The sequence below is a fragment of the Ascaphus truei genome, chromosome 1 (assembly GCF_040206685.1).
Source record: "Ascaphus truei isolate aAscTru1 chromosome 1, aAscTru1.hap1, whole genome shotgun sequence".
In the NCBI taxonomy this organism is placed as follows: Eukaryota; Metazoa; Chordata; class Amphibia; order Anura; family Ascaphidae; genus Ascaphus; species Ascaphus truei.
Genome location: NC_134483.1, coordinates 172,885,673 through 172,909,869, shown reverse-complemented (window position 1 = coordinate 172,909,869; position 24,197 = coordinate 172,885,673). Strand labels below are relative to the sequence as shown.

Genomic DNA, 24,197 nt, shown 5'->3' with positions numbered 1-24,197 from the left:
ACCCGTGATGCATGAGTAATATATAGACTCTGTCCTTTCTTTTGCAACAATTAAATTAGAGGTTTTTTTTAATGCTAGGCAGTTCCTACAGAGAATTTATAGGATGTTGTGAAGCATATCTGCCTGTAAACTTTACACAGGGTTATAGTCTGAAACTACTATCTGCCTTCACAAGACGCATTTTACCACTGATTTGACGTGGACTTGGCCCCTGGCAATGCAATAATAGCATGCCAGCGGTTTAGTCATCAGCTGCCTTTTGTGTACTTTATAAGTTGTGTATCTTGGTCCTTGTTTAACCCTTTCATTGTTGAAGGGGCCTGCAAAGCACTATAGTTCATGGTTTAACCTCTTTGTTGACATATGCCCTTATTCTGTAAACCGAGATTGTGCCAATCTGGTACTATTGCACGTAAAGCCATATTGAAGTCGTGGGATTTTCTCTGCAATGGCGCAGGATAGGCAATATCGCAAGTTACAGGATAAGACCCTGAGGATCTTGCAAAACACTGAATGAGGTTAAAGCTCACAGATAATAATAATAATAATATGCTTTTAGATACAGGCACTGAGAAAATGTTATTAAAAAGTAGCAGAACTATGTCTTGTTTTGGAAGAATCTCATCCTAGTAAATAAGGGGGCAAACCTATTGGGACCCCATTTTCAAAATACGTATGTTGTAATTATTATGCAGAAGCAAAGAGGTGGATTATGGAGAAGGAGTGGCTCAGCCAGTAAAGACACTGATTGACACTGAGTTTGACGTAGGAGAACTTGGTTCAATTCCCAGTGTCAGTTCCTTGTGACCTTGGGCAAGTCACTTTATCTCCCTGTGCCAACATAGATTGTAAGCTCCACAGTCAGGGCTCTGTGCCTGCAAAATGTCTCTCTAAAGTGCTATGTAAAACTAGCAGCGCTATACAAGAACATATTATTATTATAATATCAGTTAATATAGACTTTTTATATATTATTGAAAGGTGAAATTGAGAGTACTTCAGTAAATAAAATAAATGGTGGGACTTCCCTTTACCATCACACTTTGATGACAGGATACAGAACTGCAACTGTACTCTATGCTGTAGGAATATCACATCCAGGGGCTAGGTGGTTATATTATGGGAACGTGTTCCAGCAAATGAACATTTCCCTTCAGCAGTGAAGGAGTTACCTTCATTCTACCACAGCTCTCAAGCAGTGAAGTCGTAGATCTTAGACTGAATTTAAAAAATGTTTATACAAGATATTTAGCTTCCCAATCTTGAAATGTGCCTGAAGTAGCCCTGCAGGCTTCAGATTGACCTAACTCTTACACAAATTTAACCTGCTTCTTTTATCCACAGAACTATTTTCTTCCTTGAGTGCTGGAGGGAAGTCTAAAAACATATCTGTGTAACTACTTCACTGTAAATCTACCCCCCAACCCCACCGAATAGGTGTCTCCCTATACACACATACAGTTGTGTGAAAAAGAAAGTACACCCTCTTTGAATTCTATGGTTTTACATATCAGGACATAATAACAATTATCTGTTCCTTAGCAGGTCTTAAAATTAGGTAAATACAACCTCAGATGAACAACAACAACACATGATATATTACACCGTGTCATGATTTATTTAACAAAAATAAAGCCAAAATGGAGAAGCCATGTGTGAAAAACTAAGTACACCTTATGATTCAATAGCTTGTAGAACCACCTTTAGCAGCAATAACTTGAAGTAATCGTTTTCTGTATGACTTTATCAGGCTCTCACATCGTTGTGGAGGAATTTTAACCCACTCTTCTTTACAATGTTGCTTCAGTTCATTGATGTTTGTGGGCATTTGTTTATGCACAGCTCTCTTAAGGTACTGCCCATGCAACTCACTTTGGGGTAGATCCTCAGAAGGTCGCTAAATAAGGGCAAATAATGTTACCTTACCTAATTAGGTAACGGAAGTTATTTTCCTTCATTTTACAGGGATCCTCAAAGCTAATCATCATATGCATACATAAAGTCCGTTAGCAAAACCACCACCATTACGTTACCAGTAGGAACGGGGATGATCATAGTGTGGAGACTCGTTTTCCAATACACTGCACATGTCCATCCTTTATTTTACATTAATATAAATGAAATATGAATTCATATTGTTGAGGTGTGTATGGATATACATTATTGTACACCCATACTTAATCCAGTCATTATTACATTATATACCATATTTCTTCACACAAACATATCACTTTAATCACTAAAAACCATAATATGGTTTATGATGTGATTCAGACATTTATATGATCCATATATCTTTGTATCACACATGTAACTTTGTAATGAAAGGGTTTAGTCCTATAGTCATTACATTGCTTTTAGGCTATTCCCAGAAATAATGCAATGTTCCTCAGGGTTTGGCTGTGAGTAAGGGCAGCTTTTGTAAAGTGCAAAATATAGTATTGTTTTTAGCATAACGTTAACAGTAACAGAGGTCTGAGGATCTCCGTAGTTAGGTAAACTGCTCATTACCATATGACTTGCATATGAATAAGCCTAAGGTCCATAAAAAATTAAGGATACGTTCTTCTTTAGGAAAATTATATAATTATAGGTGAACGGTGAACGGGCCATATGATTCCTTACTGATTGACACTGCTGATTGACACTGCTTAGTAAATATGGCACTTTATCTGGTGTTAGTGTGATACTCCATAGTCTAAGTTGTTATTGTAGCTGAGTATTCTTTTACAAAACAGATCGGTGTATTGGAAATTACAAGGTATTAAAGGTACAAACGTGATATTAGTTGATGTTGACTGGGATTGAATGCATCTTTAAGAATAAAGTACTCTTCCATGTCTCCATTTTAATCTACCCTGCTCAGCTTCAATGCATGACACCTCATTCTAGCACTTCAAGTGTAATGTAAAAAAAACTGTGACCATCTAACAGGTTCTTTCTTTCACCCATATTTAGTCTCACGAGGTATACAGGCTGTGTGTTTTTTGGAAAGAGATATCAAAGCTAACACTTGCATAGAGCTACACATTGGTGTTACTCACCTCTAACCCTAAAGGGTTATAAGAAGCATATATATATATATATATATATATATATATATATATATATATATATATATATATAAATAATATTATAAGGTGCGCAGATGTTATAATCAAACAATAGATGCTGCCAGCCACAATGTGTAGGGTGCACACAACACCAGTAAATATAAAAGGAAAAAGAAACAAAGGGCGCAAACTACTGGAAACAAATGTTAAAATAAAACACTTGCAGGGATATGATACAATGAAAAGTCCAATAAGTAATATCCGGGACTGGACATACATACATACATACATTATATATATATAAAAAAAATAATAATATATATATATATATATATATATATACTGTATATATATATATATATATATATATATATATATATATATTTGCTTCACTGTTGCATTATGGTGGGGTATGTTGTGATATTCTGCGTTATCGCTGCTATTGTCAAGAGTTCCTACATTGTCCTATATTGTCTATTCCTACATTGCGTCAGTGCTCTCGGCAAGGAAGGGGTCCCTGCCACTGTCTACATACCGACACCAGTAACTAAGAAGAACTATCAATTTGATCAGTGCTATGCCAACTCTTGACAATAGCAGCGATAACGCAGAATATCACAACATACCCCACCATAATGCAACAGTGGAAGCAAATATATATACATATATATTTATATAAATAAAACTTTATATAAGTTATGGCGGGTGAAAAATGCGACAAAAAATCTCCACCGTAAAGCATTTAGCAAGACCTGTCTAAGACGTGAATGTGCTCACAAGTGATCTTTTTATTTGCGAGATATATATATATATATATATATATATATATATATATATATATATATATATATAATGAAGACATTTAAATATATTTCAATGCTTTCTATATATTTTTTAGATGTTCCTTTTCTCGGTAGGCATGCCTTCCTCCATGGACTCTTCTGCTCATCTATGGTGCAAAATCAAAGTCACGTTTGCATTTCTTAGAAGCAACTACCAAAGGGCTTAAAACCTTGTTTATTTTCTGTCTCTGTGAGATGTAGTGGCTGCAGTTTGTAACAAAACGGTTCATCGAGAACAGTTTGATTGAGGTTACAATCAAGGATGCAACCATATTGGAATGTTGGAGGCGACGTTCTCATTCCATGCAACACTTACATCACTGGTAGAACAATAGGTGCTCTGGAGATTGTATTGATTTATTAAAAACATATTTCACAAGAAGAGACAGACTGAGATATGCAACTTATTTTCAAGTTATTTGTTCAAATACTGTTACAACCACAATTAACTGCTATGCACATGTTTAAAGTTAAATTGAGCAGAGGACTTTTTTTTAAACAGTAGAGGCGATTGTAATGAAATCCAGTTATCATTCTAAATGTATTGGGAAGATTTCATGAATACAAAAGCTTTTTGATAAACCTTGAGTGGTAAAATGACTTCTACAGGATGATTGGAATTGTTAAAGTGCCAACATGTGTCGGGATCAGTAAGCTGCTTGGGTAGCTATTCCAAAGATTGTTGTAAGATCCTGTAGCATTTGGATTCATGGGGTAGCCAACTTAATTGAGCTAATATTACTGGGTGTCAAAGATGCATAAAGAGACAAAATGGCACATAGCATTATACTGAGTATCTAGTTCACAGAGGTGTGTGTGAATAAACAAGTTCACCTCTCTATTCCTTCAAAATAATCAGGAATTCATGGCTGAATAGCAGGGGCTCTAACTTGAGATTTGAGCTAGTGTGACCATTCCCTAGCAGATAGTATCACAGATCACCAGCCTATTGTTTTGCTAGATCAGATATGATCACTTGGGTCCATTGCTACCTACCGGTAGCACCTTGCACTTTTATGTGGAAATGATGACTACCTTAATCATATTGGGGGAGGTAAGACAGAGAGAAAAAAAGCTCCTCCTTAGTTTCGCCTCTGGTAGAGGAGTTTGCCAGGTGTCACTTGCCTGCACATTAACCCTTCTGTCTTCTCCTAACCATCTCTGTCAGCTGATGGATGCTCCACACTACACAACCCCCCTCTCTGTTAATTGTCTCACAAGGTTTGCTTTTGTGAAAGAAGTATCAAAGTTCACGCTCTCTGCTCTCTGTGCTTGTGCAAGAATTAAGCAAATTGTTTAAATCCCCACACAGATCAAGGAGAACCTGATTCAGTGTCCTTTTTTTTCTTAATGGGTTTATATATATTTGTTTTCCATATCTGTGTTTGTGGGATTTGAGAGGACTCTAAAATGATATGGTGCTATAGTATCAAATGGATATTGATACTACCCATACACTATACACTAGTTATAGTCACTGTTCAGCCTGTAATATTCCGTGAAGCTTGAATGTTGTCAATGTAATTTAAATAAAAATATGGATCACATCTACAAGTTTTAGATAGTTGATGAAAAAATATGTGGGAATAATAAAGGACCATCACTCCTTCATCTGCACAGAAGGCATACAATCTAGGCTGATTTTGTATTATGTCAGACGGTCTCCAGTAAATTGCTCTATGGAAAGTGGAAGACCTTCTCTATCCCTCTGATGCTCATTTAATTTACATGGAAACAATTTCAGTAACTAAAAAAAATAAATAAATAAAAATAAAATCGTACCCATGTTGCTTTAGAGCATCCTGATTTTGTTTCAGTAATTCTTACTCATGGGATAAATAACAGACAAGAGATTTAATGTCACCTAGCCATATCTACAAGGGTTAATGTTGCGTGTATGCTAGCCTGCTACAGCAGTCTCGATGTAGAGGTGAAGGAAGGGGATAAGGGAATTTTAATCTCTGATTTAACAGGAAGGGTCTACTTTGTTTTAATTTTTCATCTGCACCTTAAACACTCACAACACACTCGTCTGGTTGTTATCAAGAAAAGAAAAGAAAATAAAGATGTGACAACGTCAAAGATCCTTAACTACTTCACTGCCAGAACGGACAGGAACACGCAGTGCTGCACTTTATCTGTGTTCTGTTTGCACATGACAGAAATGTTGCATTTCAACCAATCAAGATATTAAATAAACAAACACAGAAGTTTGATTGCCATCAAAATAGCCCTAAATATGTGAACATATAATGGTAATCACACTCCTGCAGCACACATATGTATGTACACGTGCACTTAATGAGGATGCTAAATGCTTCATCCTGTCTCAATGGCTAGTATTAATGCTTTCCTGTTTATCATCCCAGTTATCGTTGGCAGGGAGTCCCCTCCAATGTTGTTTGCATTTATCTAAAGACCACCTAGTTTAAATGTGTGCACTCCTGCATCTGCAAGATTGTAGAGCATCCTAATGCTAAACATTACATCATATTGTTTTGGTTTACTGTAAGTATAACATGAGAGATAGATAGGAGTTGAGCCTGAACAATGTTTCCTGCTGCTGCTTCTGGCACCTAGATCCATTTCTCTGAGTAACTCAGTGCCTCATATATAACCTGTGGATTTTCCAGAGCTCTCCTCTGAGATCTGCCTTTTAATTCACAGTAGAAGCAGCGGTCAACCACAAACGCTGCAGACATGGTAACAAATCTAACGAAACAGTTGTAGGGATATAAACGTACAGCAATTCCCCTCATTAAAAAAAGGTCCCCTTCCCTCTTCTACCTGAAGAGATACCCCGCAAGAAAGATCTTCCACAAACCCACTGCACCCTTGGATCAGAGCAGCTCAGCCCCATATCAAGGTTACCCGAGATCAGTAAAAGAAAAGTTAACAGCACCCACATGAATGCACCGTGACCCCACACAGCCCATGCGTTTGTATAACAGAAGATTGCATCTGGAAAGAAAGCGCTGTCATTCTTTACCTGTCCCATGTTGATGTATCTGTATTTGCTAGCTATCCTGTCGGCTTCCTGGGCTCCCCCTGCTATCCTCACAGCCCAGTGGTTGGTGAACATCCGAGTCCTGCATAAAGGTAAAAGGATCCCCAGCAGCACGGTCAGGGCGAAGAGCAGAGACCCTCCGGGCAGCCACTTCTGAGTCATGTCGTGCCCCGCTGCCCCTCCAACAAGGTCCCCCCTTCCCTGCTCCTCCAAGAGGGGTACCACCAAACTCAGACAGGTGAGGCAAAGGGGCTGCAAGCGTGAAATCGCCAGATAAGCACAGCAGAGTCTAGCAAAGTTCCCAGGAGCTAGAGATAAGGCACTTTTATCATCCCCCTACTTGGGGATTGCCTTGCACTTTGACTCCAGTCTCCTGCTGCCAAGTGCTAAACTGGTTGCTCTCTTCCTGGATCCCCCCCTTCTTCAGCCCTGTGTCTGGGGTGGGATACACAGTGCCCGGGTGGAAGTGTTGACAATTCACAGACCTTCCCTGCTGCTTTCACCTCTCTGTTTCTTCCCTTTCTGAGTCTCTCTCAGTGTGTGAATGTGGAGTGTGAGTGGAAAAAAGCATAGCAGATCTCTGTCTGTCTCTCCCTCTCTGCATAAATGACTGCCCCCCCCTTCTGCTCTCCTCCCGTCCGAAACCACCAGCACCCAGATGTAAGAGAGAGGCGGAGGCTTCCAAGCTCTATGTCCCTCCTACTCCATCTACTATCCTCCCCCCTCCTCCTGCTACTCACACACTGAGCGATGCCCTCACCTATCTATCAGCTCACAGGGGGGGGGGGGGGGGTGTATTTGTACTGTTAGGTGCAGCAGGAGAGTGTGGGGGGTGTTTGACCTCAGGGAATCAGGGTACCATCAACAACACAACAAAAAGGCAATCACTGGGCTGTTAACGACACTCAGCGTCAATGGATACAATAATGGTTACATATTACCCTCTAGCTATATTCTTTAGCTGTGTTTCCCCCTAACTAAAACACACAGAGAAAAGGAGCAACATGATACATCAATTATGCGATGTGACAACAATTCACTTTAACAACAGGCAGTAAATCATGTGTTTGCTTGCATATCAATAAAGATATGTTTTTCTTTGGCAGGTTTGGTTGAGTTACTGACTATTTTTTTTTTAATGAATGAACGTGAACCATGCTGTAAGTTATTCTACATGATATATGTCAGGCTCGCAGGGATATGGTTCACAATAAGTGAATGTTGAAGGGAGTCTATAGAAAAGGCGACTTCATTGTAACAATTGAATCTGATATTGCAAAAAAAAAAAAAAAAAATCAAGAAAAGCAAATTGGAAACAGTGAATCAGCCTAACTAAATAGTTGGTCTTGGTAACAAAAAAGAAGCATAGATTAGATAGTGTTTAATTATGGGTTTACTGACTCACAGAACTCAGGCCTCTTAGCAGAAATATACTGCAGACCTTCAGAATGTACAAAACGTTGCAAAGTCGAATTTTTGGCATAAAGTTAACGCACACAAATCACAGAAATCACAAATTACATTGCACGTTTGCACCTCTATGTACTGAAGCTTTTTTCATATTACGAGCTGTAAGTATCACAAATGTTTTTAGTAATTTATTTTGGTGCTAACAAATGCTTGATGCACAGATGTAAGGCCGCACGTATAGTGCCCGCGACGGCCGACGCAACGGATGACGTCACCCGTCGCCGCTAGCGAAAGTTACTGGCATTTGATTGGTTCAGGGGCAGCCACAAGGGGCGACAGCCCTTGAAAAATCAAATATTGCCAGCTACCAAAATTCGCAACGTGACGTCACTCCGTCGCATTGTCGCTGTCGCGCTAACTATAAGCGCACATGGTGGCAATGCATTTGTTTTTGGGCGGCGGCGCCGTCGCGGGCACTAGACGCGCGGCCTAAGAGTTACATATTTAAAAAAATGATATCTGCGCCAAAAATATCATTGAACCTGTATCAAAATTGTCCATGAAGTTGAACCCCATAAAAGTCTGTTTATAGTGTTAGCACATAATTAAATTGCTATGTGTCAACCAATGAACATGTTTAATTACATATGTTAACAAAATGCATTATTTACACAGTATGGCTATAATAAATATAGTCGCACTTATTCATGTTTACTAATACTAGTAAAACATTTTTTTTTTTAAATTCACATCATTCTGTTTTAATTTAAATGGGATTAATGAGATATCCAACATGGCGAATGAAGGCACATAACAATCTTTATACATATGGCACACAGTTTATGAAGCTTTGTACTACTTTGCAGCACAAACATTTTGGTGGACAAAAAAGTATATGTATCAAGCGTTATTGTTCCCGCTGGTGCATTGCAGCAGGAAACAACACACCAGCAAAAGCAAACTCCATTGTAATGGCAAAAAGTAGGCGGGCTAACACGCTACTGCCCCTGTTGGCACCTGCCAGCGGGTGAAATAACACCTGCTAAATCTTCAGATCCCAAAAGTGGATATACATATATTTTTATACCCTTTTGCTGCATTATTAAACTTCACCAAGATTATCACAAAAAATCCAAAATGTTGCAAAATTCATAGCAAACACCAGCAAGAAAATCTACTTATGTTGTACCTAAATTCAAATGTAATTGTAATGTAATATATAGTAGCTTCACATCTTTGCACAAGTTTTTCAGCCATCTCTAGTCATTGGAGTATGCCTCTGTTACACATGGGTTCCATGCACCATACACATTTCAACCACTGAAATGCTTTCGTGTTCACTACTTTTTTATTTTTGATTTACTGAGATACTCCCGTTTCTCTGTTGCTCGACTGCTAAAACTCTGACTCAGGCCCTCATTCTCTCCTGTCTGGATTACTGTAACCTCCTGCTGTCCGGCCTTCCTGCCTCTCACCTGTCTCCCCTACAATCTATCCTAAATGCTGCTGCCAGAATCACTCTACTCTTTCCTAAATCTGTCTCCGCGTCTGCCCTCCTGAAATCCCTCTCCTGGCTTCCTATCAAATCCTGTATCACACACTCAATTCTCCTCCTCACTTTTAAAGCTTTACACTCTTCTGCTCCTCCTTAGATCTCAGCCCTAATTTCTCGTTATGCACCATCCCGACTCTTGCGTTCCTCTCAAGGATGTCTTCTTTCTACCCCCTTTTTATATAAAGCCCTCTCCCACCTTAAACCTTTCTCACTTACTGCCCGCACCTCTGGAATGCCCTTCCCCTCAATACCCGACTAGCACCCTCTCTATCCACCTTTAAGACCCACCTTAAGACACACTTACTTAAAGAAGCATATGAATAGAACTGTGGATTATACTGGACTCATGATACATAAAGCTTGGTCCCCTGCAGACGCTCTTACCAAAATTCCCTCCTACTGTCTCTGTACGTTCTCCCTACCTACCAATTAGACTGTAAGCTCCTCTGAGCAGGGACTCCTTTTCCTTAATGTTACTTTTATGTCTGAAGCACTTATTCCCATGACCTGTTTATATTATCTGTTATTTATTTGATTACCACGTGTATTACTACTGTGAAGCGCTATGTACATTAATGGCGCTATATAAATAAAGACATACAATACAATACAATACAATACAATTTACTGAACCACTGTCACCATATTCTGAATGATCTCCCAATCGGTAGATTCAAAACACAGATCTGAAAAGGGAGCCTGAGAGTCCTTGCAAGCATCATCAACAGTCATTCAATAACAGTATTATTCCTACTAATAATGTTTCCTTTTCAAAGTAACTTATTTAGTCAGTAATAGGTGCAGGGCCTGGGAACTGTGAGTGTCAATTTGAAAGGGGGTATTCTTAACTCTGATGGTAGTGAGTGTGCTTCTCCTGTCCCATAATTTCTGTTCATAACCAATTCTTAAGTATACCTAAATTGCAACTTTGTTAAAGTAAATGTGGACTTATTGGTTAATTTACATTTTAACATCAAATTCAACATCACTTCACAATCCAGATAATGTTGCAAAAATGCGGGACTAAGAAGCACTGTTTTACTAAAACGTTAGTATACTCAAGGAAATATGAATATATTGATAACAGTGAGGAATTGTAGGCTTAATTATGGTGATGATGGTGAGAGTAAATGAGTATTGATTGCTTTGTATGTATTTCTCGACTGCAAAAACAACCTGGGAAATACTGAGAAATGTAAAAGCATTAGAACTGCAAAATGATGGGTGCAATGATTAACATACACCCCTTTAAACAGGATCACAGGGCGTATATGCTACTAACGCTGAGCTTGGAATAAACACAACTTTCAAGCATTTGATCTCTTATCCTGAAATGCCCCCCTGCCACCCCCTCTCCACAGCTTTAACATAGCGGTCTCCAAACTTTACAGTAGGAGGGACACATCTTATATTCTACACATTTTCACGGGTAAATGAAAAAAAAACTTTTTATAATTTTTAGAAATTTAGATATTTTATAAATTAATACGTTTTACTTTGATCTTTTTGGGGTAATCAGCATGATATGATTCAGAACAAAAGAAAAATGTGACAATTACAAAGAAAGGATGCAGTGCTTACACTAGAAAATGATATATAATGAGCAAATATATGTATATATATATATTTCAAGTTGCTGCGGGCTGGATAAAATCTTGTGGGGGGCCTGATGTGGCCCCCGGGCCGTAGTTTGGAGACCCCTGCTTTAAAGCATAGGGGCTCCTTAGCGGAAATCAATGCATTCCCCTGCTTCCCAAGCTACTTATTGGAGAAGGTGCTTCCAGCATCTCTTCTGTTTTTAAAGGTCACATGGGCCAATAGGAAGCCGTACGGTATGATGTGAAACCTTTGAACCGCCATATTGTGAATCCAGCTATGGCTGCTACTGGCAGCTCCTTCAGATGGCCATATATCGGGATGTGGGGGGTCAGCTCTGGAAACCCCTTCTTAAAACCTGTTTAAAAAAAAAAAAAAAAAAACACTTGCAGAGGCATACTTGTGGTTCTTTTATTAGCATAGTCTGCCTAACACTGGGTTACAGCGAGCAGAAGCCATATTGTATGTTCAAACTCTATGATTCTAGTTAAAAACTATATTTATAAAGCAGATTTAAGTCAAACACATTCTATTTTAGAAATGGTCTGTTGTATAAAAACATGCAAAATGCAGTGAAACATATATATGATTCAAAATGTTTTTTAATGAAGTAAAATGAGCATGTGGCATTTGATCTCTTATCCTGATTGCCTGAAGATATTCCAATTTCCACTACCACTCGTCTTGGTGATGTTACCTGGCTATAGCCAAACCAAAGGCAGGAATGACAAAAATTCAGTGGCTACAAATGTAAACCTTCCAGTGGAAATACTTTAAAAGACTGCACATACACACAGCTCCTACCTATTGTACCTCAATTTGTAATAGATTTATGCATTCACTTCTGGTGCATTTAAAGGCTATACATTGTTTTCAACCATCAAGAATGCCAAGTAAGTTCTTTGTAGAGAGGTAGAAAATCTTTAAGGCTAATTTATCTCAATTGGTCAGTTTGTCCAACCAATGCATTCTGCTTGGGTACAGCACATTCCAGCTCCTGTACATGCCCTTGGGCCCAGATAACAAAGAGGTTCTCACAACAGAGATGTTCCCTTGAAAGCCTGAGCTTCACACTATCATTTGTTGATGGATGAATGTGTTCAGTATCCTTGGCTGTCTAGTCAAATGGCTATGACTGCACCACCTTTCAGTGGGTTTTAATACATAAAACCCACACAGAACACACACAGAAAGCAGTTCAAACACAAGAATTTCCTTATTTTTGTGCGTGACAAGCAGCCAGCCCTGTCTGATCTGGGCTTGAAATCCACAAATGTAACACAATGCAAAACTTTAGCAGTAGTAATTACACATTTTCTGTTGCCTATTCCTCCATTCTAATTCATGTATTTTTATTAGCAGTCCACACATCATATATAATGTAATGCGCTTTATTATGCTTCATTGTTCCTTGTTTTGTTAATTGATCTGTGTTTCTGGCAGCCAAGTCCCTGCATTTTCCCCCAGGATATTGCTGTTGAGAAGTTTGGTGAAATATACCTGTGCTGCAATCGAACTTGAATTGAGTATTTGGTGGGATGAGATTAAAATGAATTTACAGAAAGCACCCACTCAATATTCATTTCTGAAAACATTTCTGAGAAGCTTTGGTTTTAACTGGTTATATTTTAGTACTAAGTGTTGACACTTTCTGTGTGAGATTGGTCTGCCACCTACAGTATATACTGTAAATATTACCTCAGGCACTGAACATGTTAAAGCAGCAGTCCAATCTGCCATTTTTATTTTATTTTCCCTTTAATATGTCATCAATACAATCCACACAATGATAAGTAATTAGCTAAGTTGCCGATCGATCCGTTCTCCTGCGATCGATTGGCAAAGATTTGGCTCGGGGGTTCACTAAATGGCTGTCAGTGCAGCAGAAGGGAACCAAAGATGCAAAGTTCTGTGGGGAAGATCATGTGACCAGGCAGTCACTAGATACAATTGGTGCATTGCTAGAGAGAGGACAGGGCTCAAAAAGGGGTGTTCCAGAGCCTGTTTCAGAAGAGGAAGGGTATGTGACTTTATAAATGGTTGCTATGGAAACAAAAAATGCTTGTTACATTATGACATTAAACAATGTCATTTAGACTTGTTTTTTTAAAATGCTACAAGTATTTACTCATTGAAGAGAACACATTTATAAAAAATAAAAAAACAGCACATATAGGATATTGCTTGAACTGCAGCTTTAAAATGAACAGTGTTAAAAATAAATAAAAAGAAAGCAGAAAAAAGCAAAAATCAAGTTGCATGTCTCATTCACACACATCGCAAATGAGTAAAAAAGTTAGTAAAGGACCTACTGGTGAAAACAGGATCTGATGGAACGTTTGTCATTACATGAAATCTATTTGAAAGTTTAAGCTATTAAAAATAACATCTACCAATGTATTTATATGAAAACAGATGAAGATATGCACTTACAAACCGCTAAGCCCAACAACTCTATTCTTGCAGTGTGCATGTGAAAAGCCCAGAACTAGTTACAGTTAAAAATGTGATTTATGAGAGAATCTGTACTTAATGCTTAATATATTTAACTTAACCCAGTGACCAACTCACAACAAACCATGTAAATTAATTACCAATGTTCTAAGTAGGAATTTAGTGGGAATCACTTGAATATGAATTCCAATAGATAACACTGACTGATGGTGCATCGTCTTTATGTATGATTCAGTGCAAGAGTTGTTAGAACTATACGGGTTCTGGCTACGTTTATGTTTGTTGCAGGTCGCAATGAATTTTAACAGACCAACATTTTATAGTTATACTTTTAGTTTTTAAACCTTACTGGTTCCTTCTTCAGTCTAAACCATTGTGTACAACCTTCCTCTTTAAAGAACACATCTGTTTACTTAATTTATGCTAAAAGCATTGTCTCTTTGTCCCATCCTGAAAACCTTTCTTTTATTTATTTGGGGAGTAAGAGGGGGGAGGAGAAGGGAAGGATAATAGTCTTCTCAACTAAAAAAGCACCGATTTGTGCATGAAGTAAATAATAAGTCAATAGCAATATATACATGGTGCAGAGTATAATGATGCAGTATATAATGACCACAGCTATATATTTCCAGCCTCTTACAACCCCACCGTTGTGAAGCCCCCCCCCCCGAATCCCCCCAACACAAAAAAAAACAGAACAAGAGAACACACCATCATCAGAGTGGCAGCAGTAGACATTGCTTTCAAACTACTTGGTCGTGGAATTATTTGGTCTGTTCTAGCAATGTGTTTCGTGCTCCTGCTCCACAGGCAAGTGTTTGGAGTGTATAGTCCCCTTCATTTATTTTTGCTGCATATTGTTACAGATTCAACCTTGTTTCAAGGTTTTGGATAATAGAGTATGATGGTGGAAACTCCAAATATGCAATGCTGCTCCAAGCCATTCAAATTCTTCAAAGGGGGAGTGGCTTGTAAGCCGGCCTCCTATACTCATAGGCCCCCCTTGTCGTACCAGGCTACTCCTGAACTTTATTAACACACACAACAGCATAACCAGGCCCGGCAGGAAATGTTACTAACACTGCCCACTGTTTACTGGGACTTACAGTGCTAGAGTGGCCAGAGAATTAGTAGCCCAAGGAGGGTTGGCTACATATGTATTGGGGGGGGGGGGGAGAGTGGGTTTCTTTTTAATATGGAATGGGGGAGGGCGTAGGCATGTATTTTGTGGTGGGGTATTGAGTGAGAGTGGGGTAATTGACGGAAGGTGGGGGCCAGTGAGAGGAGAGAGGGAGTGAGAGAGGGAGTGAGGAAAAGAGGGTGTAAGAGTGAGACGCAGGGGAGAAAAATACATGCGAGGCGGGTGAGTGAGGAAGAGAGAGTGAGATGGAGGAGAGAGAAAGACATGGGAAGAGGGGGGAAACAGAGGGGGCTTGTGAGGTGTGAAATGGGGGGGGGCTCGCAATACAGTCGACACGGGGGGGGGGTAGGGCACGGACGTAATTATAGTCATGGGCCACGGGAAATCTGTCAGCGGCCCTGATGCCAATTAAGTGTAAAAGAACAGCGTATATACCTGTAGCACTGTTCCCCGCACACTCTGGGAGATTTACTGCTGTTGCTACTGTGTGGTGCTGAGGCATACCTGTGAGGTTCAGGAGATCTGAGCTGTCTGCATTGTAATGGAGACCAGGACAGGCTTTTGATGTCATTTGGGTTCGGTGTCAGCGCCTTCAGCTTCAGTGGGTATCCTGGAAGTACCAGGAGCAGTCCCCTCTGAAGCACTTTCACACACCTTCTCACTGACTCAGTCCAGACAGGTGTATAATAGAACAAGGGGTCTTTATTCAAGCAGTCACTGCATGATGGTCTTACAGCGGTGCAAGATCTCAGAGGCTCCAGGCCTCTGGATGATGCGTGACCCAAGCTAATACAGGGTCTCCTCTATTAGATCAGATGTTCCCCCAGCCCCTAAGGACTGGGGGTGAGCACGCTCATCCCGGATGGGAGAGACTCACAGTTCTACTGCTCTCTTCCTCCTCCAGAGCAGGACTGAGTAAATTTGGCACTGCTCCTCATGAGGAACCAGAAGGGGTGGGCTCATGGTCTATACCTATCCCTGATAGGCTTACACAGGCCATGGGTCACCACTTTACTTCTGTCCATCAGAGAGGAGAATGTAGGGGGGGGGTCACAAGCCCACAGAATTAACCTCTTACAGCCTGCAGTTAGCAGGAACTTACGTATCAGGGAGGGGAAAGACAGGTAGAATAGACATACCCTGTGACATACCATAAAAAAAATAACAGTATATCAAAAGTGAACAGTGCATAATTGTATCAGCATAGCATGTTGTGACAAAAGGAAAAACAGTGTAAAAACAAGCTATGTAACATTTATATTTAAATATCATTGTCAAGTCACGACTCACATAGACGTCTAGTAGTGTATGGTACTGTAGCTTATCATATGTGGGGTGAAGATGACACGATGTGGCGCTCTCATACAGTTACAGTTCTAATATAACAGTGCTGTGCACTTATTAGAAAGCTAATCATATGTAACGTATTTTAGCAGTAGTGCAAATTTACCTTGGTACTTGCCCTGCATGGATATCTGGAGATAAAATCAAGTGTTAAAAGGATGTTTAATACAATCCATGCATATTCCACTATCTCCTGCTTAATTTTTTATTTTTGTTTCACATGGGTTTAATAAAAAGCTATATTTAAAAAAAAAATGCTATGACAAAATATGGCATATGATCCAAGTACATGAATAGTTAAAGCATGTTTTATACTGCAGTCCAAAGGTTCTCTCTGGCAGTACCATAATAAGCATGGCAAGATATTCCTCAGTCTGAATGTGCAAAACACTCAATTTATCTTTGCAAACTGAAATATGTTTTATGCAAAGATTAATGCATAAAAGTGTCTCTCTCATGTCAAGTGCAATCATTAAAATAGAACCTAGAATGCTCTGAAGTTGGAGGGTGACAGACACAGGGGAAATGTGTGCAAATGTGAGGAAGTACTTCTTTGTGAAAATGGTGGCGGATTCAAGGAATAGCCGCCCAACAGAGGAGGTAGAAGCTAAGGCTAGGTCCCCGGTGCCTGCTGCAGCGCTCGCTATGGTGTGCGCTGCAGGGACAAGAACCGCCCCTCAATGGGGCCGGGCCTGCTTGCTGCCTTGGCCGCTGCGTTGCGCGACCAGATTTGTCTGAAGACAGTGAAACTGTCTTGAGAAATGGTAACGGAGCTCTGACCACGCCCCTTGGTGATTCAGCCAATGAGGGCAAACCTGCCGGGTAACATCATGGACGCGCCCCCTGCCACGCCCCCCATCTTTCCCCTGCAGCTCTGCACAGACCGGGGATCACAGCTGCATGCGCCGCCGGCCTGGCTGGCGCACGTGCAACGCCGACACCGGGGCCGTAGCCTAATACAGCGAGAGATTTAAAAAAATGCTTGGTTTAGACATACTGTAAGGCTATCCTAAATATAAAAAAGAATGCTATTGATCAAGTAGGGTCTAAAATTAATCAACAGGTATGAACATTAGCAGATTAAGGGCCTCATGCAATAAGCGTTGATAAGGGAATTATCGCCATTTTATAGGCAAAATTGGGTTTCAGATTCAGTAAGCGCCGATAAGTGCTTGATTTCGCCAGGTTTCGGAGCCGATTATTTTGTTATGGCCAGTCGGCTGCCGATAAGCCTGTTTTCGCCACTGATCGCCACTTTTTTAAATCGGCTGGATTCAACAAAAAAAAACAGCTTATCGGGCCTGATCGGCACTACGAAATTGAGATGTTATGGCCAATTTCTCCCGCCAACTAAAGTTGGCAGTTTGGAGGGGAGAACGATCGCTAAGGCTGCCGCAACGGCACTTAGAAAAAAAAAACTTCTGTACATCAATGGAGTCAATGGAGCGGGGACGTATAACAGTATAGTACTGTTTACGTTTCATTGCTCACAATACAAACGTCATTTGCATTACAGTGTGGGGGCATTCCCTGCATTGTGTCACAGCTGACGTGTATTATTTGCATAACATTATACTTTTACATGTTTGCAGCATTTGCGGGTCACATTACTCATCATGTGATGATGTGCCAAGGGAAAATACTATACTCAACTCTTAAAGGAGAACCTCACATCATATCACACATTTTACTGAACTGAGCGACAATTATTTACATGATGTTACACATGTCACACATGTCACACATACACAGTATATTCATCTTCCTTTACATTACACAATGCTTGTAATGTGACACGCATCTTTAAACGTTCATGTACATCTAAATTCTCATGTTTACATATACTTTTGGGTCCTCCCTATTTTCATGACGTCACTTATTGGACGCTCAATCACATTGCATGTTTACATTGTAACCGTAGCATTACAAGCACTTCAACCTAACTTATACACACATGTACAGTAATTCAGCATTGGGACACCTTGTTAACTCATTCTATACCAACTATCCTCCTTACAGAAATGCATGCATATGCACACGCCTATTCATTGTTGTCAACATGTCACAATAACATGCCTAATTACACATGTTACACAAAACTTTTCCCACGTCAATCTCAGCCTTTTTGCCTAATTACATGACTGACTGTTGCGTTCACAAGTGTTACATGCATTGCACATGCAACTATTTATTTGCAAGCAATGTTTCTACAAAGGTTCACGTCACATCATTGCCAAATATCATCATTCCCTGCAGAATACACACAACAAATACTTATAACAAGAACTGCACACAGCTTGCCACAGAAGTACTTTATTATGTTAATGTAACACCTTGCATTTTACTATGTCACCTGACATCATCACATACCTATTTAAAGGACGCCCATTACCTGATCATTCACAGCTACTCATTTCAAAATGTTGAGATTGTTTAGGAGACGGAGGAACATTCTTTTCTATGACATGCTTGATGATGAAGACAATCATATAGGGCAAGGGAGGGACACACCGAGGGACAGTGACAGTGACAGGGACAGTCACGCGGATACGACAGAGACAGGGAGAGGGACAGGAGATCAGAGGAGAAGACAGAGGAGACAAGTTGTGCCTCGTCCGCGTCTGTACAGGGAGAGAACCCTGTTAGATGGGATGAGTGAGGAGGAGATTGTAAGTCGCTATCGTTTGAGTTCAGCAGCAATCTTAGCTCTTTATCAGGAGATAAGGGGAGATTTAGATTTTTTCACAGCCAGAGGTCGTGCAGTCCCTGGGCTTGTTAAAATGCTGTGCTCATTACATTATCTTGCTTCCGCGTCATACCAGACAACTGTGGGCATAGTGGGCGGGGTCTCGCAATCTACATTCTCGCGGGCCTTGACCCAGTTTCTCTATGCACTCAATAGACGCGCTAGGAATTATATTCATTTTCCTACAGAGGCGACAGAGTGGCTGGAAGTCAGGACTGGCTTTTATAATATAGCAGGGATACCATGTGTGCTGGGTGCAATCGATTGCACACATGTTGCTTTGATTGCACCTAGTCAGAGTGAGCATGTGTACCGCAATCGGAAGCACTACCATTCACTCAATGTACAGGTGGTATGTGATGCCACGATGAGGATAATGCATGTGGTACCCAAATTCCCTGGTTCCAGTCATGATTCCTCCATCCTGAGGAACTCTTCAGTCTTCCATGCGTTCGAAGAGGGACATTTTGAACATGGTTGGCTGCTGGGTGAGTACACATTTACATGTTATAACACAAAACACTTTTTTATTTAGGAATGTTGGCATTGTACAATTTGATCACTAATGTCAGCTTATGTGTGCTCCATTCATTATAGGTGACTCAGGATACGGAATTAGGCCGTGGCTCTTGACTCCAGTGCTAAACCCTCAAACTGAAGCAGAGGAGAGGTACAATGCAGCCCATATCTCTACAAGATCTGTTATAGAGAGGACATTTGGCCTACTCAAGACCAGATTTAGGTGTCTGGACAGAACTGGTGGGGCTCTTCTATACAAGCCTCAAAAAGTGTCTGATATTATCCTTGCCTGTTGCATTTTGCACAATGTTGCACTGAGGCACAATGTACAGTCAGACCTAGCTGAGCCTGTGGTAGACGAGCATCCCACCCATGTAGCTGCTGAAAATGAACAAACAGCCAGTGGTGGCCAGACACGCCAGAATCTCATCAATTCATTTTTTTCTTGTAAGTACAAACATATATGTTCCAAGTTCTACTTTTATACTTACATTATGTTATCTTAACAATAATGTTTTTTTATATACCCTTCTGGTAGGACACAGATGAATATGGGTTGCACACCTTTCTTCTCTCTGCTGTGTGCACAAAGGGATGTGGCACCGGTATGTTATTGTTGCACAGGTTATATAATCCCTCTTCAATTTTACTTTAGTTGTGTGTATGTGAATACAACTGGGGTAACAAAGCACTAATATTTCAGCATTGTGTTGTTCCTTATGCTAACACAATACACATATTATGCCCATACTCATTCATGCTTCTTGTATGCTTACATACAATGTTATTGGTGCAGTGTAACATGTACATCCATATGATGTGTACACCAGCCTGATTTACATTTTGAATGTCATGAAATATACATGGTGTTGCACATTTAACACCAAATACACACTTTGCTGTGTTGTTTACGGTACTGAAGATGGCATGTCAATGTTTGCAATTTATATATTGTTCCTTTGCATTACAGGTATATCTCCAGTATGACTGATCATGGTATGTATATTTGCTGACATCTCTCATAAGATGTGCCTACATCAATCTTCCTATAATTATTTGAAGTCAAAACCCAACATATTGGTTTAAACACAAATGTTACATATATGTACTTTCTGTATCATGTATATGCATTTAGCTACTCTTGAGCTTTCATGTGCATTGTATTAGAAAATGATTACTCACATTTCATCACATTTTATGTATGTTTCCTTATAAATTCCATTCATGTAATATAGAGGTGTTTGGAGACAAGGGGATAACTGTAGTTATTTCTTTACTTACGGGAGATCATTCATCACGGATGAAATTGACTGATCATAACACTCCATGCATGAATGCCTGCAATCACAACAATGCGTACTACATCTTATATTTAGCAATGTTGGTGTTTTGTAATGCTAGGAATTAATAGTCAACATTAATTTACATTTGTGACATGTGTATGTATAAGTCACACGTGTGTGGATGTGTCCTACATGTACCAAGTGTTAAACTGTTAACAGAGAAGACAAATTTGTCACTAATGTTACTGTCATTTAGCATTTCTAATTTACCAATATGACAATGTTGGTAATATTTTTGCAATATAAATCACGTCACTTCATCATTATCATGATGATAATTATCAAGTATTGTCACAATTGTAACGTCAATCACGTGCACATTAGCATAGACACACTTTGTAAGACAACTGTTTGTGTCTGTATCAATTTGTGTAGGATCCATGTATAACACCGACAAATGATAACACCAGCTTTATTATGGTAGCTTATATCATCATATTGACTATACTATATATTTTTAGAACGTTTAATAAACACAGTAAACTATAGTTAGTTAGGTTAATGAAATATACACAGAAACGTACTTCATTACATGATGTTGATGTCATAATCAGAACATCATGCATTGTAGGGGACCACAACATCTGGCCAATAACATTATTTGCTACAGTCCCAAACCATTTTATCAACATACCCATGTAACAAGAGATTTTTAACAAGAAATGGCTAGTTGGTTGTAAGTGTCCTTTACATTGGGAGAAGGAGTGGCTCAGTGAGTAAAGACACACACTGGCACTGAGATTTTGAAGCAGGGGAGTCTGGTTCAATTCCCAGTGTCGGCTCCTTGTGACCTTGGGCAAGTAACTTTATCTCCCTGTGCCTCAGGCGGCAAAAAATACATTGTAAGTTCCACGGGCCAGGGACCTCAGCCTGAAAAATGTGTCTGTAAAGCGCTGTGTACAACTAGCAGCGCTATACATGAACATGCTCATATTATAATTATTATTATTATTATTATTGTTACATAGTTTCGACAGTCATACGTTCCATTACACAATAGAATTCACAAATGTGTTAGCAGAGTGGGAATGGTTGTTATATATAAAACACACCATGCCATAAAATGATAGTAGTAATTAAAGAACACTCAATAAAAATTCATGAGGCACTCTTTTGCAACATCATTATGTTAATTAAGTGCTTATGCAATATAGGCATAAGGGTATCACATTTTTAATTGTTTGTTAATAAGCGCTGCAAGCAATATAAAATTAGTTCCATATGTAGTATAGTAGTCGGTGGCTCCTCCTCACAATCATCTCATATAAAGGTAGACTCTTCTGAAATCATACATTGATCCGATTGTATCTTCCCCGACATCGCTGAAATACAGCAAACACATGAGGGTCAAATATGGCACCTTACTATATATGTATCCGTGACAACGCATTACACAGCTCTATATGATTGTGTACATACACACGTCACTCACTTATATGTTAGAAGTACAAGTGTACATCAGTATGTAATGTTTCTTTAAATTTGTAGCAGGCATAACTATGTATATGATGTGAACGTTGCCTGTATACTGAAAAATGTGCGCGCACATCTTAGTGTGCGCACGCACTTCACGCTTGGCTGCGCTAACTGTTAGCGCATGCGCAAAACAAAGCGTACGTTGTGCGTTCAATACATCTTGAAAATACCATTAAACATAAAATCTTTATTTCAAATACAATGAATACGAAACTACATTCGTTCTAAACGAGTACATCTGTATTCTTTTTAAACAGATGTGTTTGGACAGAAAGGACGGCCGATAACACAATGCGCAAATGCAATACGTGTGACGTCATGTTAAACCAGCGTGAAACGCACGCTAACACTCCTCCCACTCAATTAACATTCAGCTAACGCCCAGTTGACGCCTACAAACACTGAGCCGCACACATGACACACTGCAGTTACCGTTACTATAACAAAACATGACAGCCAATAGGCTTTGAGGCGCGCACGTCGCTTGGGGGCGGGACTTACATCCGTAATCCTTTTTAAGGACGCCTTGGGCCATGACAAGGGTCCCACGTCATACGTGGTGGACCCGCTTTTAAATGTTGTAGATGTAGCATGATAACAAAACAGGTATGTGTTAGAGTTATGGTAAAATGTTGCTAATATGGTTAAAGGGATAGGAAAGTACGTATATTTATTCCGTCAGCAATGTGTACTACTCTTTCAGGTTATACTATATTCTATTCGGCAACAATTTCTTTGTGATCGCTACATGTTATGCAGTCTGCAATGTTACGCTGTATCCACGCATTGGAAGGGAAAATGGTGGTTAAAAAAAAAAAAAAAAACATTTAAACGCACAGTCAACGCATAACGGTTGTTATATTTACCATTCTTCTAGAATTAACTGTTCGTCTGGCTGCAACTGGTCGCTCCAGAAATGCAAGGCATTTTCATCCACGCTTGACCCACCCGCTGAATCCAGTATGACACACATCTCCTCCATGAAGCGCTCATAGGAATCGCCACTGCTTTCTTCAAACAATTGGTCGGGAGGTAGGTTCATTTCTTCTGGTTCCCATTCCAATGCATTTTCAGCTGAAAGGCTTGGTACATAATCATAGTACTTTTGTTGTTGTACAATGTGGATTTCAGGAATGGAGGGTGCAGATATTGCAGCAGGTATCGATTCACACGGAACAGTAGTAGCGGATCCATTGCTATTGGCATTAGGAATAAATATGCCTTTCACAACAATATATGTGCCCTCTTTCAGGGTAAAATGCTTTTCCTTTGCAATCTTCCAGAAACCATAGGTGTGTTCTAGCTTATCCTGCACACGTTCAAAAAAGTCATTAGTTGATAAAGTGAATCTTATTGAGGAATTAAAATTCCGCGCATGCCTACGGTCTTGGTAATAAGGATATTTAGCTCGAATCAAATCATAGATTTGGCGTGTGCTTGCTTTGTGTCCGCGACTGTTTAAAATTGCTTCGGAAACCATGTACTTATAACCTAAGAGGGGATTCATATTGTTAACGAATTCATCAGCCATGTCAGAGTAGCACAAAAGATGTGTGCAGTTCTGTCTTCTTTGCTCATCAAAATGATTCTGCTCAATGGCTAACAAATTCCTGTGTTTCGTTTTCAAGGTCAACAAAAGTAACTACTTTTACTCCTTATTTCAAAGGCCAATTGGATGTGTCCTTTTAATTGGTTTAAGTTTTGTGGTTAG

At 39.7% G+C, this 24,197-nt stretch overlaps 1 protein-coding gene and 1 long non-coding RNA gene across 3 annotated transcripts in view; one reads left to right on the top strand and one right to left on the bottom strand.

Moving 5' to 3' along the window:
• Positions 1 to 7,563, bottom strand: part of PCSK5 (proprotein convertase subtilisin/kexin type 5) — a 470,036-nt gene extending 462,473 nt beyond the window's left edge. Inside the window, exon 1 of one of the 2 annotated variants that reach the window (XM_075598528.1) lies at positions 6,885 to 7,563. In XM_075598528.1, the coding sequence (XP_075454643.1) occupies positions 6,885 to 7,064 (180 nt within the window). In that variant the 5' untranslated portion in view covers positions 7,065 to 7,563. The remainder of the gene's footprint in view (positions 1 to 6,884) is intronic. The other variant, XM_075598537.1, reaches the window with a different exon arrangement.
• Positions 7,564 to 20,145: 12,582 nt separating this feature from the next.
• On the top strand, positions 20,146 to 23,512 carry LOC142469892 (uncharacterized). The gene is made up of 3 exons (XR_012789119.1): positions 20,146 to 20,272; positions 20,638 to 20,663; positions 23,364 to 23,512. It is a non-coding gene; the product is annotated as an uncharacterized LOC142469892 (long non-coding RNA).
• The last annotated feature ends 685 nt before the right edge of the window (positions 23,513 to 24,197 follow it).